The sequence below is a fragment of the Nomascus leucogenys genome, chromosome 22a (genome assembly GCF_006542625.1).
Source record: "Nomascus leucogenys isolate Asia chromosome 22a, Asia_NLE_v1, whole genome shotgun sequence".
NCBI lineage: Eukaryota > Metazoa > Chordata > Mammalia > Primates > Hylobatidae > Nomascus > Nomascus leucogenys.
In genome coordinates, this window is record NC_044402.1 from 30357971 (window position 1) to 30373387 (window position 15417).

The following is a 15417-nucleotide window of genomic DNA, read 5'->3' on the forward strand; positions in this document are numbered from 1 at the left end:
CCAGATCAACGAAAGGATCTTCAGAAGTACACTAGCTTCCATGGGCTCCCCACCTGCTCCAGGGGCAAGAACAAGGCCTAGCATTATGACGCTATGGACCTGTCATGAATGAGCATTCTTCCCGGCAGGCAGGCGTATGCCTCTCTGTGCTCCTTCACACGCTGGGGGCCGGCAGAGCCAGGCTGGCATGCTGGGCATAACCAAGCATGTCGAGCAGGCAAGGCCACAGAGAGCCCTGCCCTGAAGAAAGTGGCCATGACCTAGACAGCTGAATAATGAAACCATTTCCTCTCCAAGAGAGACCTGAGCACATGGCTGCAGGGCCTGGCAAAGCCATAGGCTTTGTTCCTGGGGCCACTCCCTACCCGGATGAGATAATGTGCATTGTGGGGCTTGAGACAGTAAGAATGACTTCTTAAACGGAGGCGAGGTGTAGTTCATTACCATCACCCACGTTTACTGAGTGCCAAGTGTGCTTTATGTGACTGATATGAATTCGTTTACTTTGTCCTTAAAACAACCCTATGAGGTAGGTTCTTATACTATCCGCTTTGACAGATGAAGAGATGGAAGCACAGAGATTGCTCAAAGCCAGGAGTTCAAGAGCAGCCTGGGCAACATGGCGAGACCCAGTATGTATGTATGTGTATATGTGTGTATATATATATATATATATATATATATTATTTTTTTTTTTTTTTTTTTTTTTTTTGAGACTGAGTCTTGCTCTGTTGCCAGGCTGGAGTGCAGTGGTGCAATCTCAGCTCACTGCAACCCCCACCTCCCACTTCAAGCAATTCTCCTGCCTCAGCCTCCCAAGTAGCTGGGACTACAGGCACCCACCACCACAGCCAGCTAATTTTTTTGTATTTTTAGTAGAGACAGGGTTTCACCATGTTGGCCAGCATGGTCTCAATCTCTTGACCTTGTGATCCACCAGCCTCGGCCTCCCGAAGTGCTGGGATTACAGGTGTGAGCCACTGCGTCCAGCCTTCTATGTTTTTAATTTTTTAAAAAAGCAATAGAGGCATAGAGAAGTTAACTTTGCCAACTCAGCACAGGCAATAAATGAGATTCAAACCCAGAAATGGCTGACTTCCCAGACTGTGCTCAACTCTCTAAAGCAAAATGGAGGCCCTTTCCTCAGGGTCAGTGAAGACACAGGACCAGAGAAGGGTCTTGAGACGCTTCCATATTAGGCTGGGGATCCAAGGCCCTTGTCCAGTTACTGGGGACCCTTGGGACCATAGCCCATGCCTCCAGAAGTGTCATCTGATCCAACTCCCAGGCTCTCACTGGCCACTCTGGAGCTCAATGAGCCAGAGATGGCTCCACTAATTCCTTAGGCTAGCTAGATCCATACTACAAGTTTACAACTCAGCTGGAACCTGGCTGGTCCCACAAGAACAGCAAAGGATGGGGACAGAGAGTGGGTACAAAACTGTGACTGTCTTACTTCTGGATATTTGTCAGGATGTGGCCTTGTCCATCTGGGCTTGGGTTCTGTTTGTGACTGGGACAGCATCATGCTATAGGCCAAAGCTGAAGCTCCCAAGACACCCTTCTATTTCTTTACAGTACCTCCTCTCCCTCTGCCTCCTCCTGATAAAATACACATATCTTAGTAGCATTTGACAGCACCAGCCCTGGAGCTCGACTCCCTGGGTTCAAATCCCTGCTCTGCTACTCATTGCAAACTATTTATCTTCCGAATTATTTAATCTTTCTATGCCTCAGTTTCCTTCTCTGCAAAATGGGCACACCAATACTACCTTCCTTATATTGTTGTTGAAGGACAACAAGATAAGGTGTGTGTATGGCAAATGCTTGACAAACAGTAGGCATTAATGTGGTGGTGGTTTATTATATATTTGCCTCCTTCCTTCTCAGGATACTGAGATAAGTTTATTGAACACTGGCTATAAGCTATAACCTACTGGGCTATTGTTTGTACTCCTCCTTCCATGCCTTCCTACCATCAATTCTTAGGTTAGTCCTTTTTTTTTTTTTTTTTTGAGATGGAGTCTTGCTCTGTCACCCAGGCTGGAGTACAGTGGCGTGATCTTGGCTCACTGCAACCTCCACCTCCTGGGTTCAAGCTATTCTCCTGTCTAAGCCTTCCGAGTAGCTGGGATTACAGGTGTGCACCACCATGCCCGGCTAATTTTTGTATTTTTAGTAGAGATGGGGTTTCGCCATGTTGGCCAGGCTGGCCTCGAGCTCCTGGCCTCAGGTGATTTGCCCACCTCGGCCTCCGAAAGTACTGGGATTACAGGTGTGAGCCACCGCGCCAGCCCGTAGGTTAGTCATACGTGGTGAGATTTGGGCTTAAAAGGAAAAACCTAAAAATAAACAAAATAAATAAAAAAGAAGTCTAGGAATAGGCACTCCTAGAACGGGACAGAGGTCCCATTAGACTGGGTGAGGGGTCTTTGGGAAATTCCTTAATGCCAATTGTCTTCACAATTTTAATGATTCAACATGGGAAGGGAGCCAAGGCTATTAATTTGTAACAGCTGCAAAGAAATCATGTCAACACCTCAGTATAGATTCTCTCTGTGGGCACAGAGGTTAGGTTGAAAGTCATGAGACCTGAAATAATTATTGAGCAACAGCATTGTAGGGGATTACTGATGGCAAAATAAACAACCTTCGACAGAATCCACCCCACTTGGTTGTATCCTCCGGGAGACTCTCACCTCCATTTTTTAGATTGTCATCTCAGTCTGACTACAAACCATGTCTTAATAGACAAAGCTTTGGTTCCACCTCTAACATAAGAACAATACAAACCCACACGCCTACTAAATATAAGTGGCTGATGATATGGGCCTAGGATAGAAAGTGAGCAACTTAATGGGTGAGTTCATGCCACAAAGGAGAGTCAAGGTGAAGGGGTACCTTATCTCAAATCTGAACAAAGACGTATATTTCCTGTGAAGTCTGATGAGAAAAAGAAGAAAAAAAAATGTGGTTTGACTCCATCACACAAAGTAAGTCACAGTGGGTCCTGCTCTGCTGTAGAACTTTAAAGCCTGAGCAGCAGGCACATTTGTGGTTTGGTTGTGTTATCCGATTCTGCGGCTGACACACGCTGCTTTTAGTTCATGGCTGTAGAGTTTCCAGTCTCCCTTGGGCTCTTACGTTATGGTTTCAGGTTTCAGCGTGGCCACACACCTCTCTCCACTATTCAGGTGGAACAGCTGCAAGGGTTCCCCCTGCAAAGAGATCATAATAATAGCAGTAGCTGCCACTGAGGCCTGGCCCTGTGCCAGATGCTGCTTTGTTTGCATGGTTTCATTCATTATGCCCACTTTACAGATCAGGAAGCTGAGGCTTAATACAAGTAAAATAATTGATGTAGGGCCACTCAGGTAGAAAGGTGCTGAGGCTGGATTCACACCCAGGACCATGTAACTGCTGAAACTGAGAGTTTATGCACCAGATCATACTGCATCAGCATATTCCTCCTCTTTCTACACTTTCGTTTATGCTGCGCTTTGTCCCTTTTCTCCTGCATACCAGCTGAGCATGTCTTCTTTACTCTGCCTGTCCCTTGAAGACCTGCCTCCTCTGTTCCAGTGTCCCACCCGTGTCAGCCTAAGTAGCCTCTCATCCCTCTGAACTTTTTCATCTGGACCATTTACTTTGGCACTTAATTATGCATTATTTTGTGTTATTATTTAAATGTTTTATTGCATAGGCTCTGTCTCCCAAACTAAATTACAAGCTCCCAGAAGTCAGGATCAGCTTTTCATGCGGCTTTTTTTTTTTTTTTTTTTTTGAGACAGAGTCTCAATCTTGTCACCCAGGCTGGAGTGAGTGGCACAATCTCAGCTTACTGCAACCTCCACATCCCGGGTTCAATCGATTCTCCTGCCTCAACCTCCCAAGTAGCTGGGATTACAGGCACCCACCGCCACGTCTGGCTAATTTTTGTTTGTTTTGTTTGTATTTTTAGTAGAGACAGGGTTTCACCACGTTGGCCAGGCTGGTCTCGAACTCCTGACCTCAGGTGATCTGCCTGCCTCAGCCTCCCAAAGGGCTGGATTACAAGTGTGAGCCACCATGCCCAGCCTTCGTACAGCTTTGTATTCCTTCCAGCACTCAGCATAGAACTGTGCTCAATAAGAGTCTAGATCCTGCTGAGGAGCACCAGGGGAAAAGATAAAATGCAATAAAAATGTTAAAGTCTGAAGAAATAAAAGAAAACCGAATGCCGTGGTTCATGCCTGTAATCCCAGCACTTCAGGAGGTGGAGGCGGAGGCAGGAGGATCACTTGAGCCCAGGAGTTTGAGGCTGCAGTGAGCTATGATTTTATCACTGCTATGCAACAGAGCAAGACCCTGTCTCTAAAAGAAAGGAAGAAAACTCAAAATCAATATTCCAAATGTGGCTTCTCCACAGAGGTTATTTTCAGCAAGTGGAATTCATTCTGAGCTCAGCTGCCTTCAACCCTCAATCTTTCTGTAGTGTCTAGCCTAATAAATAAGCGACCTATAAATATTTAATGAATGAAAGAAAGAATGAAACCCCATCTCCGTCAGTTAAAGTAATTTGGACAAATTATCTTAACTCCTCCAAACCTCAGTTTCCTCGTCTGTAAAATGGGAATCATTCTTGGAGCGTTTACCCCAGAATTAGAGACATGTGAGGCACCTCTTACTGTCCCTGGCGCATGAGAGCTACCATAGTTATCATCACTGTTATTATATTCTAAATCTTTCATGGGAAATGGTTCCAGCAACTCGAAAATAAAGGACATAGCCACTAGTCTGATGACTTTAAGGTGGAAAATTGCTGCATAAGATGATCAAAACACCCCTAAGCAACCACATGGCCCACAGTTTTCTGCATATTGCTATTTACCAGGTTTCGGGGTTACGTTTTGTTTTTGCTTGTGGCCAAGTTGGAACCCCCGTGGTGTCTTCCTATGGAACTCAGCTTACCGTTGCTGCGGGGGCCCACTTTTCCTTTCTTTATTAAGAAAAGGAAACAGGAAATCGAATGTAAAACCCTCTGACGGTTAGTATCACACCAAAGTTGTGAATTTAACCACACCCCCGCCAGGAAATGAAAGTACAGTTCTCATAGTGATGTTCCCTCACCTTTCATGGCTCACATGGTATTTTTCAGATTTTAGTTAGATAGCGTAGATGAAAGGGCTGAACTTTGGGCAGTGGGCTGTCATTGGGCAATTGTTGATTTGGGCATAGATTAGCACACAGATTTAATATTGTACTAATCGAGAAGGGTCTTCCATTTGCTCTGTGGCTATATGGCTCTATCAGATGTCACAAACTTGGGGGTTGCAAAGGTCCGTGCAGTGATGGGACCATAGCTCACTGCAGCCTCGAGCTCCCAGACTCAAGTGATCCTCTCACCTCAGCCTCCTGAGTTGCTGGGACTACAGGCACGAGCCACCGAGCCTGACCACATAGTGTATTTTAACATTTGCTTCAGTTGTCAACATTTAAAAACAGAGAAGCCAGGCATGTTAAGTCACACCGATAATGTCAACACTTTGGGAGGCTGAGGCAGGATAATCAAGACCAGCCCGGGAGTTCGAGACCAGCCTGGGCAACATAGGGAGACCCCCGCCATCTCTACAAAAATAAAAATTAAAAAAGTTAGCCAGATGTGGTGGCACACGCCTGTGGTCCCAGCTGCTTGAGAGGCTGAAGTGGGAGGCTTGCTTGAGCCCAGGGGGTCGAGGCTGCAGTGAGCTGTGATTGCACTGTTGCACTCCAGCCTGGGCAACAGAGCAAGACCCTGTCCCCCCAAAATAAAATAAGAATAAAAACAGGGAGATTGCACACATGTGCACATGCACATACATCCATTCTGGATTTACAGCCTCTCCTGGGGAAAAATAGTGATAGTGGGTTACAGGTGCCACTTGTAGGTGGGCACGTGTCTTGGGTTTGGTGCAGCAGCCCGCTGCACTCATTTGCTTCACCTGCCTGCCCCAGGGCATTGAGATTCCAGGCTTGTGGGCATGGTGGCTCATGCCTGTAATCCCAGCACTTTGGGAGGCTGAGGTGGGCAGCTCACGAGGTCGGGAGATCGAGACCATACTGGCTAACACGGTGAAACCCCGTCTCTACTAAAAATACAAAAATTTAGCTGGGCATGGTGGCAGGCGCCTGTAGTCCCAGTCACTCAGGAGGCTGAGGCAGGAGAATGGCATGAACCCGGGAGGCAGAGCTTGCAGTGAGCCAAGATCGTGCCACTGCACTCCAGCCTGGGCGACAGAGCGAGACTCCGTCTCAAAAAAAAAAAAAAAAAAGAGATTCCAGGCTTAAGTCTTGTGTATCTGAGAGGCATTCACAAATCTGCCACTCCCAGGAGACAGGTATAGTTTCCTGACACCTCAAGCCTGGCCTTCTGTATATTCAATCTTTTGCTTTCACCTTCTCTTCCCTGCCTGAGTCTCCTGATTCCAAGTCACTAGTCCTGACAACCACAGAGATGGACAGATGCCTAGCCTAGGCATAAAGAAAGTTTGCCATTTCTTTGCTCCACCCCAGGGTAGGTCTGTATGTCAGAGGTATCTACAAGGAAGCTTTGGAAAAGCAAATCAATTGAGGAGATAATAACACCATCAGGTCACCCCCAAAACTGCACATTTTCCTTCGCTGATGTGTTGGAACTCTTGCTTTGCCACCCAACACTCATTCAGGCTTCTTCTGGCAACTGGATTCCCATTTTCCTCTAGGAAATTACCCTTCCCCAATCCTAATCTCTTAATCTCTGTGCATTAAGCGCAGTTGACTCTACTTCTGCCTCCATAGATGGCCTGGCCAATCAGAGCACTGCTCAATTCCTCTGCTGTAGTGATTAGTTCAGAGGTGGGCACATTACCCCAGTGAAACACAATAAGACCTTTGCCGGGATTGCCCAGAGAGAAGCATGTGCTGTTTTCCACTAGACTTGAACCTGAGCACATACAAACCTAGAGTTTCTGTCAGCCACCTTGCATGAAGAGCCTGAGAATTGCACCGGCAATGAAGGAGAGCCCTACTTAAAGATAAACAGAGATGGGGTCCTGAAGCCCTAGATGAAGCCTTGCCCGATGCAGCCTACCTTGTACTTTTTAATTCTACAAGCTGCTCCCTAGAGAAACTAGACGAGAATGTTTTTAGGTTTCCTACCTGAAGTCAATTTTCCCTAAAAAACAGGCACCAGGTGGGAGAGGGTGAAAAGGGGTATACTTTTTTTTTTTTTAAAGGGGTGTGGGAATGTATTTGATTCTGAGAGCTGCTGTAACAAATTACGACAAACTTAGTGGCTTAAAACAACAGAAATATTTCTGTTCACAGTTCTGGAGGCCAGAAATCTGAGAGCAAGGTGTCAGCTGGGCCACACCTCCCTCTGAAGGCTCCAAGGGAGAATCCTTGCTTTCCTCTTCCAGCTGCTGCTGTCTCCAGGTATTACTTGGCTTATGAACTTTTTTTTTTTTTTGAGATGGAGTCTTGCTATGTCGCCCAGGCTGGAGTGCAGTGGTGCAATCTCGGCTCACTGCAACCTCCACCTCCTGAGTTCAAACAATTCTCCTGCCTCAGCCTCCTGAGTAGCTGGGATTACAGGTGCCTGCCATCATGCCCAGCTAATTTTTTGTATTTTTTTAGTAAAGATGGGGTTTCACCATCTTGGCCAGGCTGGTCTCGAACTCCTGAATTCAAGTGATCCGCCTGCCTCGGCCTCCCAAACTGCTGGGATTACAGGTGTGAGCCACTGCATCTGGCCGAGGGATACTCTTTTTATGTACCTTTCAGGTGATTCATTATGTTTCAATAGGAGCCTCCAGATAGCCAAAATAAAGGGTTAGTTTAGTTTTTGTTTTTGTGTTTTTGTTTTCTTGAGACGGAGTTTCGCTCTTGTTGCCCAGGCTGGAGTGCAATGGCACGATCTTGGCTCACTGCAAGCCCTGCCTCCCAGGTTCAAGTGATTCTTCTGCCTCAGCCTCCCGAGTAGCTGGGATTACAAACTCGAGCTACCACGCCCGGCCAGTTTAGTTTGTTTTTATTTTTCTGCACTCCTACTCAAGGTTTGTTGTTTTTTAATCATAGAAGGAATACATGTTTTTAAAATTCCAATAATCAAGAAGTAAGTAACACTAATAAAAAGGTAAAGTCTTCTCCGCCTTCATCCCTGGAGCCACTTTTTAGAGGTAGCTTTGGGGAGTAATAATATTGATGAGAATAATCACTAATGTTTATAAAGGGCTTACTGTGTTCCAGGCATCACTGTAAGTACTTTACATGTGTTTTCACACTGAATGTGTGCATAGAAATGTTAAAGTTGCAAAGCTAATAAAATCCAAATAATCTGACTCTAGAAACGCTACACTGCCTACAATTAGATGTTTAGTCATAAATATACACATATACATATTTAAACCACAATGAGTTCATGTTGCACATTCTGTTCACAATCATCTGTTTTAACTGACTATCATCTTTGACACCACTCAATGTCACTTTCCCGTTAAGAACATCGAGCTCTTGGCTAGGAAAACTTTCGTGGATACAGATGACTTTCAGGATGGCAGCCCATTCATTTCAGAGTTGAGAGTCCCCTAAGGCCTCCAGCAACTAGTAATAACCCTCATGTCTGAAGCAGGTGACAAATGGAAAACAGGTGGGCATCAGCCTTAGGATATTGAGCTTTTAACCTATTGGTCATTGGTTGAGAGATGTCCATGTGTTACATGCCTTTTGAGGGCAGAGACTATGCCTTAGACCCAAGTGTATTTCCAGAGCCTAGTACGGTGTGCTTGGCATGGCTGGCACAGAGTGAGTGCTTAAGAAACATTTATTAGGGCCGGGTGCGGTGGCTCACGCCTGTAATCCCAGCACTTTGGGAGGCTGAGGCGGGCAGATCACCTGAGATCAGGAGTTCGAGACCAGCCTCAACATCGGGAAACCCCGTCTCTACTAAAAACACAAAATTAGCCGGGCGTAATGCTGCATGCCTGTAATCTCAGCTACTCGGGAGGCTGAGGCAGGAGAATTGCTTGAACCTGGGAGGCGAAGGTTGTGGTGAGCCGAGATCAAGCCATTTCCCTCCAGCCTGGGCAACAAGAGCGAAACTCTGTCTCAAAAAAAAAAAAAAAAGAACATTTATTGAGTGAATGGATAAAGAGACTACTTGTTGAAAATCACTTCGGTGCAGGGCATCAGGAAATGAGACTCATGCTGAGTCCTCTGTGGAGAGGCTCCTAAGCCCTAAAGGTGAACACAACTGACCTGGATTCATAAGCATTTATTATTAATGATGTCATGCTGATATTCAAACAGGATTTCCACAGTTTCTCATTCTTACGCATTGAAGTGAAACAAATACCTTGCATACCATCAATAGACAGTTTTAAAAGGGCATCTGGGCCAAGCACAGTGGCTCACGCTTATAATCCTCGCACTTTGGGAGGCCGAGGCGTGTGGATTGCTTGAGGCCAGGTGTTTGAGACCAGCCTGGCCAACATGGTGAAACCCCATCTCTACTAAAAATACAAAAATTAGCCAGGCATGGTGGCACGCGCCTGTGGTCCCAGCTACTCGGGAGGCTGAGGAGGGAGAATTACTTGAACTCACGAGGCCGAGGTTGCAGTGAGCAGAGATCATGCCACTGCACTCCAGCCTGGGCAACAGAGCAAGACTCTGTCTTAAAAAAAAAAAAAAAAAGGCATCTGGTCCACCATAAAGGTGGTATAGAATGGTGGTTATAAGTTTGGGATCTAGGTAATCCCAGCACTTTGGGAGGCCAAGGTGGGTGGATCACGAGGTCAGGAGTTCAAGACCAGCCTGGCCAAGATGATGAAACCCCATCTCTACTAAAAATACAAAAATTAGCTGGGCGTGGTGGCGGGCACCTGTAATCCCAGCTACTCAGGAGACTGGGGCAGGAGAATCGCTTGAACCCGGGAGGCGGATGTTGCGGTGAGCTGAGATCGCACCATTGTACTCCAGCTTGGGCAACAAGAGTGAAACTCTGTCTCAAAAAATAAATAAATAAATAAATAATAATTTTGGGATCTAGAGTCAGCCAGCCTAGGTTCAAATCATCCTAGCTGTAACATGTACTAGCTGTATGGTCTTGGCATGTTACTTAATCTCTCTGTGGCTTTATTTTCCAATCTGTGAAATGGGGATAGTAAAAGTACCTACCTCATAAAGTTGTGGGGGTTATCCGAGTTGATGGATATAGAACTTTTTTTTTTTTTTTTTTTTGAGACCGAATCTCACCCTGTTGCCCAGGCTGGAGTGCAGTGATGGGATCTCAGCCTACTGCGAACTCTGCCTCCTGGGTTCAAGTGATTTTCATGCCTCAGCCTCCCAAATAGCTGGGACTACAGGCACATGCCACCATGCCTGGCTACTTTTTGTATTTTAAGTAGAGACGGAGTTTCACCGTATTAGCCAGGTTGGTCTCGAACTCCTGACCTGAAGTGATCCACCCGTCTCAGCTTCCCAAAGTGCTGGGATTACAGGCATGAGCCACCACACCCAGCCTGGATATAGAACCTTTAAATGAACAATAATCATGCAGTCAACATTCAATAAATATTAGCTGGTACCTTTACTATGGAGAGCCCTGTTATGTGACTTTTAAAAAGAGACCAAATTAAATGATATGAGAACTTCTGTAATTTCTCCCTCATCATGTCCCATGAAGCCAAATGTGCTACTGATTTTGAAATATTGTACATGTTGAGCACAGAATATATTGTTTTAACTTGTTCTCATCCCTGGAAGGCGTTCCAATTCATTATTAGTTTCTTGGCAGTTAAAGCACATGCCTTTCTGGTAATACTGCCTAATACATATAATCCCTTTAATACCCACCCACTGAGTATAGTGAGTCCTCCCTCCTCCTTGTCATTGGCTGCAGAATCTTCTCTCACTTTCCCCTAAGTGGCCCAGCGTCATCACATTCAGGGGGAGCTACTCTAACCACTGCAGCTGTTCTAAAATTGCAAGTGTGCCAACAGCCATCTTCCTTTCCTCTCTAGTTCCGCAGGCTCCTGTTCACGCAGGCTCTCTCCTTCTCCCTCTCTGTCACAGCAGGCTATCTGTCAGGATTCATGAGCCTAAGAAGGCACCGTCTAAAATTCTGAAAGCTGGCCAGGCACAGTGGCTCAGGCCTGTAATCCCAGCACTTTGGGACGCCGAGGTGGGTGGATCATTTGAGGCCAGGAGTTTGAGACCAGCCTGGCCAACATGGTGAAACCCCGTCTCTACTAAAAATACAAAAGTTAGCCAAGCACGGTGGCAGGCGCCTGTAGTCCCAGCTACTCGAGAGGCTGAGGCAGGAGAATGGCTTGAAGCCAGGAGGCAGAGGTTGCAGTGTGCCAAGATTGCACCACTGCACTCCAGCCTGGGCAATAGAGCGAGACTCAAAAAAAAAAAAATGATAAAATAAATAAAATAAAATTCTGAAAGTTTCTCTAAAAATGCCAGTTATGTACCCACCTTTCCCACTGCAAGTTTGTTTATTGATTGATTGATTGAGATAGAGTCTTGCTCTGCCACCCAGGTTAGAGTGCAGTGGCTCGATCTCAGCTCACTGCAACCTCTGCCTCCCAGATTCAAGCAATTCCCATGCCTCAGCCTCCTAAGTAGCTGGGATTAGAAGCATGCACCACAATGCCTGGCTAATTTTTGTTTTTGTACCATTAGTAGAGACAGGGTTTCACCATGTTTGCCAGGCTGGTCTGGAACTACCAGCCTCAAGTGATCCACCCACTTTGGCCTCCCAAAGTGCTGGGATTACAGATATGAGCCACCACTGCGAGCTCCCACATTGCAAGTTTATTCTGGAATAACATCATTATTATTCTGTTATCATGGGGCAGACTCTGAGAAGAGGAAACAAAGGACTTAGGACAACAGTCCATGTACACACACACACACACACACACAGACACACACACACACAGACACAGATCTGTCTTTGGAAGATAAGTAGGCAGTTTTTGACACAGTATTAAATGAAAATATTTTGGGCAGTGATGCCTTCAGAGTACAGAAAAGCTAGGTCCGGTCTGGTGCGGCGGCTCACACCTGTAATCCCAGCACTTTGGGAGGCCAAGGCGGGCGGATCACGAGGTCAGGAGATTGAGACCATCCTGGCTAACACGGTGAAACCCCGTCTCAACTAAAAATACAAAAAAATTAGCTGGGTGTGGTGGCGGGCGCCTGTAGTCCCAGCTACCCGGGAGGCTGAGGCAGGAGAAAGGCATGAACCTGGGAGGTGGAACTTGCAGTGAGCCGATCGTGCCACTGCACTCCAGCCTGGGCCACAGAGCGAGACTCCGTCTCAAAAAAAAAAAAAAAAAAAAGGAAAGCTAGGTCCTACTTTAATAAAGCCTAATAAATGAAAATGTAAATATTAAAACAGATGAATTAAGTGGTGATTAACTGTCTTGTAAAAAATTGCTTTGTATATATAGGCAGTATCAGGGATTTAATTAGTCTCTCTCCGTGCATTTGAACCTGATTTATAGCATGAGGTCTCTTTTAATCCTATCTCCATTTCCTCAAAAATACTGATGTCAGCTACCACCAGAATTGCTGAGCTGAATTCCCTGACCCAAGGTGGCTCAGTTTAATTCAGTCAAGTATTAGGCATTCAGCCTGTTGAATCCTCTCCTGTGCCCAGATCCCTAAGGCCAGCCTCACCAGGGTGTGGCCTGGGCAGAGAGGGCAACCCACCTGTGGGATGGAGCTGCAAGGTTCTGATGGTCATCGTAGAATCACAGCTGGCTTGGCAGTTTCTTGGCGGGACCAAGGGGGAGACATAGATGGAGGCATGTGGTCCTCCAGGAAGGACACGGAGGTCCATATAAAAATTCTCTACTCTTACCCCACAGATGCGTGGTGGCGTGGGAGTGCAGAAAAGGCAGGCCCTGCCATAGATGGTGGGAAAAACGCTGGAAAGATGCTGATCCATGGTGGCTGATCACCATGGTGGGATGGGTGCCATACTAATGGTTCCATCCTACTCAACAGTGCTACCTGCATGATACAACTGTGGGCAGGACAGGCCAGGTCTATTCTCTGCCCCTCTGTTTGAGGCTTTGGAGACAGACAATTGCAGGCCCATTGGTTTTACTCATAGTCAGACTTCCCAGGACCTGGCCTTTCTTCTTCAATGTCACTGTCATTTCCCACAAACCCTATCCCTCACAACATTTGAGAAAGCTTTAGTTCAAAAATGTGGCTTCTTCCCCAATTCATTCATTCAGCAAACACTTATTGGGTGGGCTGAGCAGTAGGCCCAGTAAGGAAATGCAGTCTTGGCTGGGCGCGGTGGCTCATGCCGTAATCCCAGCACTTTGGAAGGCTGAGGCAAGGGATCACTAGAGTTCAGGAGTTTGAGACCAGCCTGGCCAACATGACAAAACCCCATCTCTACTAAAAATGCAAAAAAAAAAAAAAAAATGAATTGCAGTCTTGTCTTGTAGAACCCCAGGAAAGATTGCAGAGCATTCAAGCACTGCAGCAAGGGTGTGCAAAGATGGAGTAGAAAGGGACCTGATTCAGGTGTGGAGGGGTTAACACATCCTGCTTCAGTTGAGGCCTGAAAGAAGCTTTGGAATTTTTCAGGGGAAAAAAAGTGACGGGAAGGGCATTCCAGGCAGATGGAATGGTGCATGCTAACACACACAGTTTGGGAGAGTTCAGCACATTTAGCTTTAAGGTGCCAAGGGCAGGGTACCGTCGCTCATGCCCATAATCCCAGCAATTTGGGAGGGTGAGACGCATGGATCACTTGAGCCCAGGAGTTAAAGACCTGCCTGGGCAATATGGCAAAACCCCATCTCTACAAAAAAAAAAGTAGAGAAATTAGCTGGGTGTGGTGGCACACGCCTGTGGTCCCAGCTACTGGGGAAGCTGAAGTGGGAGGATGGGAAGATCCCTTGAACCCCGGAAGTCGAGGCTGCAGTGAGTTGAGATCACGCACTGCATCCCAGCCTGGGTGACAGAGTGAGACACTGTATCAAAAAAAAAAAAATGTGCCAAGGAGTGGAAGGAGGAGAGGGCTGGTGTGAAGGGTTGAGAGGATTGCAGTTTGAGCTGAGCCAGAGAAATAAGCAGGTCCCAGGTTGCAGAGGGCCTTGTCTACCTGCCAAAACATTTAGGTTTTCTCCAGAGAGAGAAATGAAGGGCCACGGAACAGGCTTACCCAGTGGGATCACAGGATTTGTGTTTTAGAAAGGACATAGGCAGCATGGTGGAGGGGCATTGGAAGGCAACAAGCAGACCACTAAAGAGCCAGAACGGTGAGCTCCTGCCCCCAGCCATGGTGGGGGGAGGACATGAGTAGCAAGATTCTGCCTAAATCAATTATTAATAAGCAACGCAGTGATTCATTTATACCTTCCCCATTCTTAGCTTCATTTCCCCATCCAGCCCCTAGGAGCCCTGACTTTGATTCTAGTCCGTTTCTGTTTCCTTGTTCCCTTAGCTGCCCTCTTCACTGGAATTCTCTAAGGCGCCTGTTCAGGCCGAGGGAAATGGCTGCCAGATTCTTCTGTTTTCTTCATGGAAAGCTCCCAAGTTTTTCTCTCCAAAATCCCTTAGAAGTGCTTTGGCCGGTGGAAGAGAGGGGTCTTCAACGCCTTTCAAAGAGCAGCTAAGAAATAGTGGCTCAGTGAAGTTGCTAGTTATGGGAACGCCACCTGCTGTGGGGGCTGCCAGTGACGGGAAGTCCAAATCAGCAAGATGAACCCCAGCCGCAGGCCTCACATTCTGGCAGGCTCCACGAGCCAAGAGGTGTCCACGCCAAGTCCTCATTCCCCTGGTGATGCCTTATGGGCTCCATCATGTTAGCCAGAATATACCCTGGGAGATTATATCTGGGAGACACGTAGCTCAACAAGTACGGAACATGTTTTCCCTGCTGGTATTGGGGGGACAGGATGAATATCTGTGTGATAAGCTCACTGAGATCTGTTAGGCTTGTTCCCTGTGAATAATTTATATTTTGAGAAGCCTAGTACTTTCAAATTCATACAATAATGAGCTGTGTTATGTTAGGATTCTGTTTTATGTTCACCTATCAAAATTTATACCTAAAATATTCACATTCAATATGGGGAGATGCAAAGATAATTTAGATATCATATATGATTAACTATAGAAAACACATATCTTTTTTTTTTTTTTAAGAGACAGGGGTCTCACTATGTTGTTGCCCAGGCTGGTGTCAAACTCCTCGGCTCACGCAATTCTCCTACCTCAGGTTCCCAACATGCTGGGATTACAGGGGTGGGTCACCATGCCTGGTCAGAAAACACATATCTTAACACAATACACAATAATCACAATAGCAGGAAACATAAGTTTTGTTTTGTTTTTTTAATCAGAAAGGCAACATTTCCAGGTGAAAATTTTCCCCAGTGATGTAAG

The 15417-nt window shown here is 46.3% G+C and overlaps 1 protein-coding gene across 1 annotated transcript in view; it reads left to right on the top strand.

The window, feature by feature from the left end:
* The window catches only part of LOC101176243, a 31732-nt gene extending 16685 nt beyond the window's left edge, over positions 1-15047 (top strand). The window contains exon 2 of the mRNA XM_004091875.2: positions 14474-15047. Within this exon, the coding sequence (XP_004091923.1) occupies positions 14474-14734 (261 nt within the window). The 3' untranslated portion in view covers positions 14735-15047. The remainder of the gene's footprint in view (positions 1-14473) is intronic.
* The last annotated feature ends 370 nt before the right edge of the window (positions 15048-15417 follow it).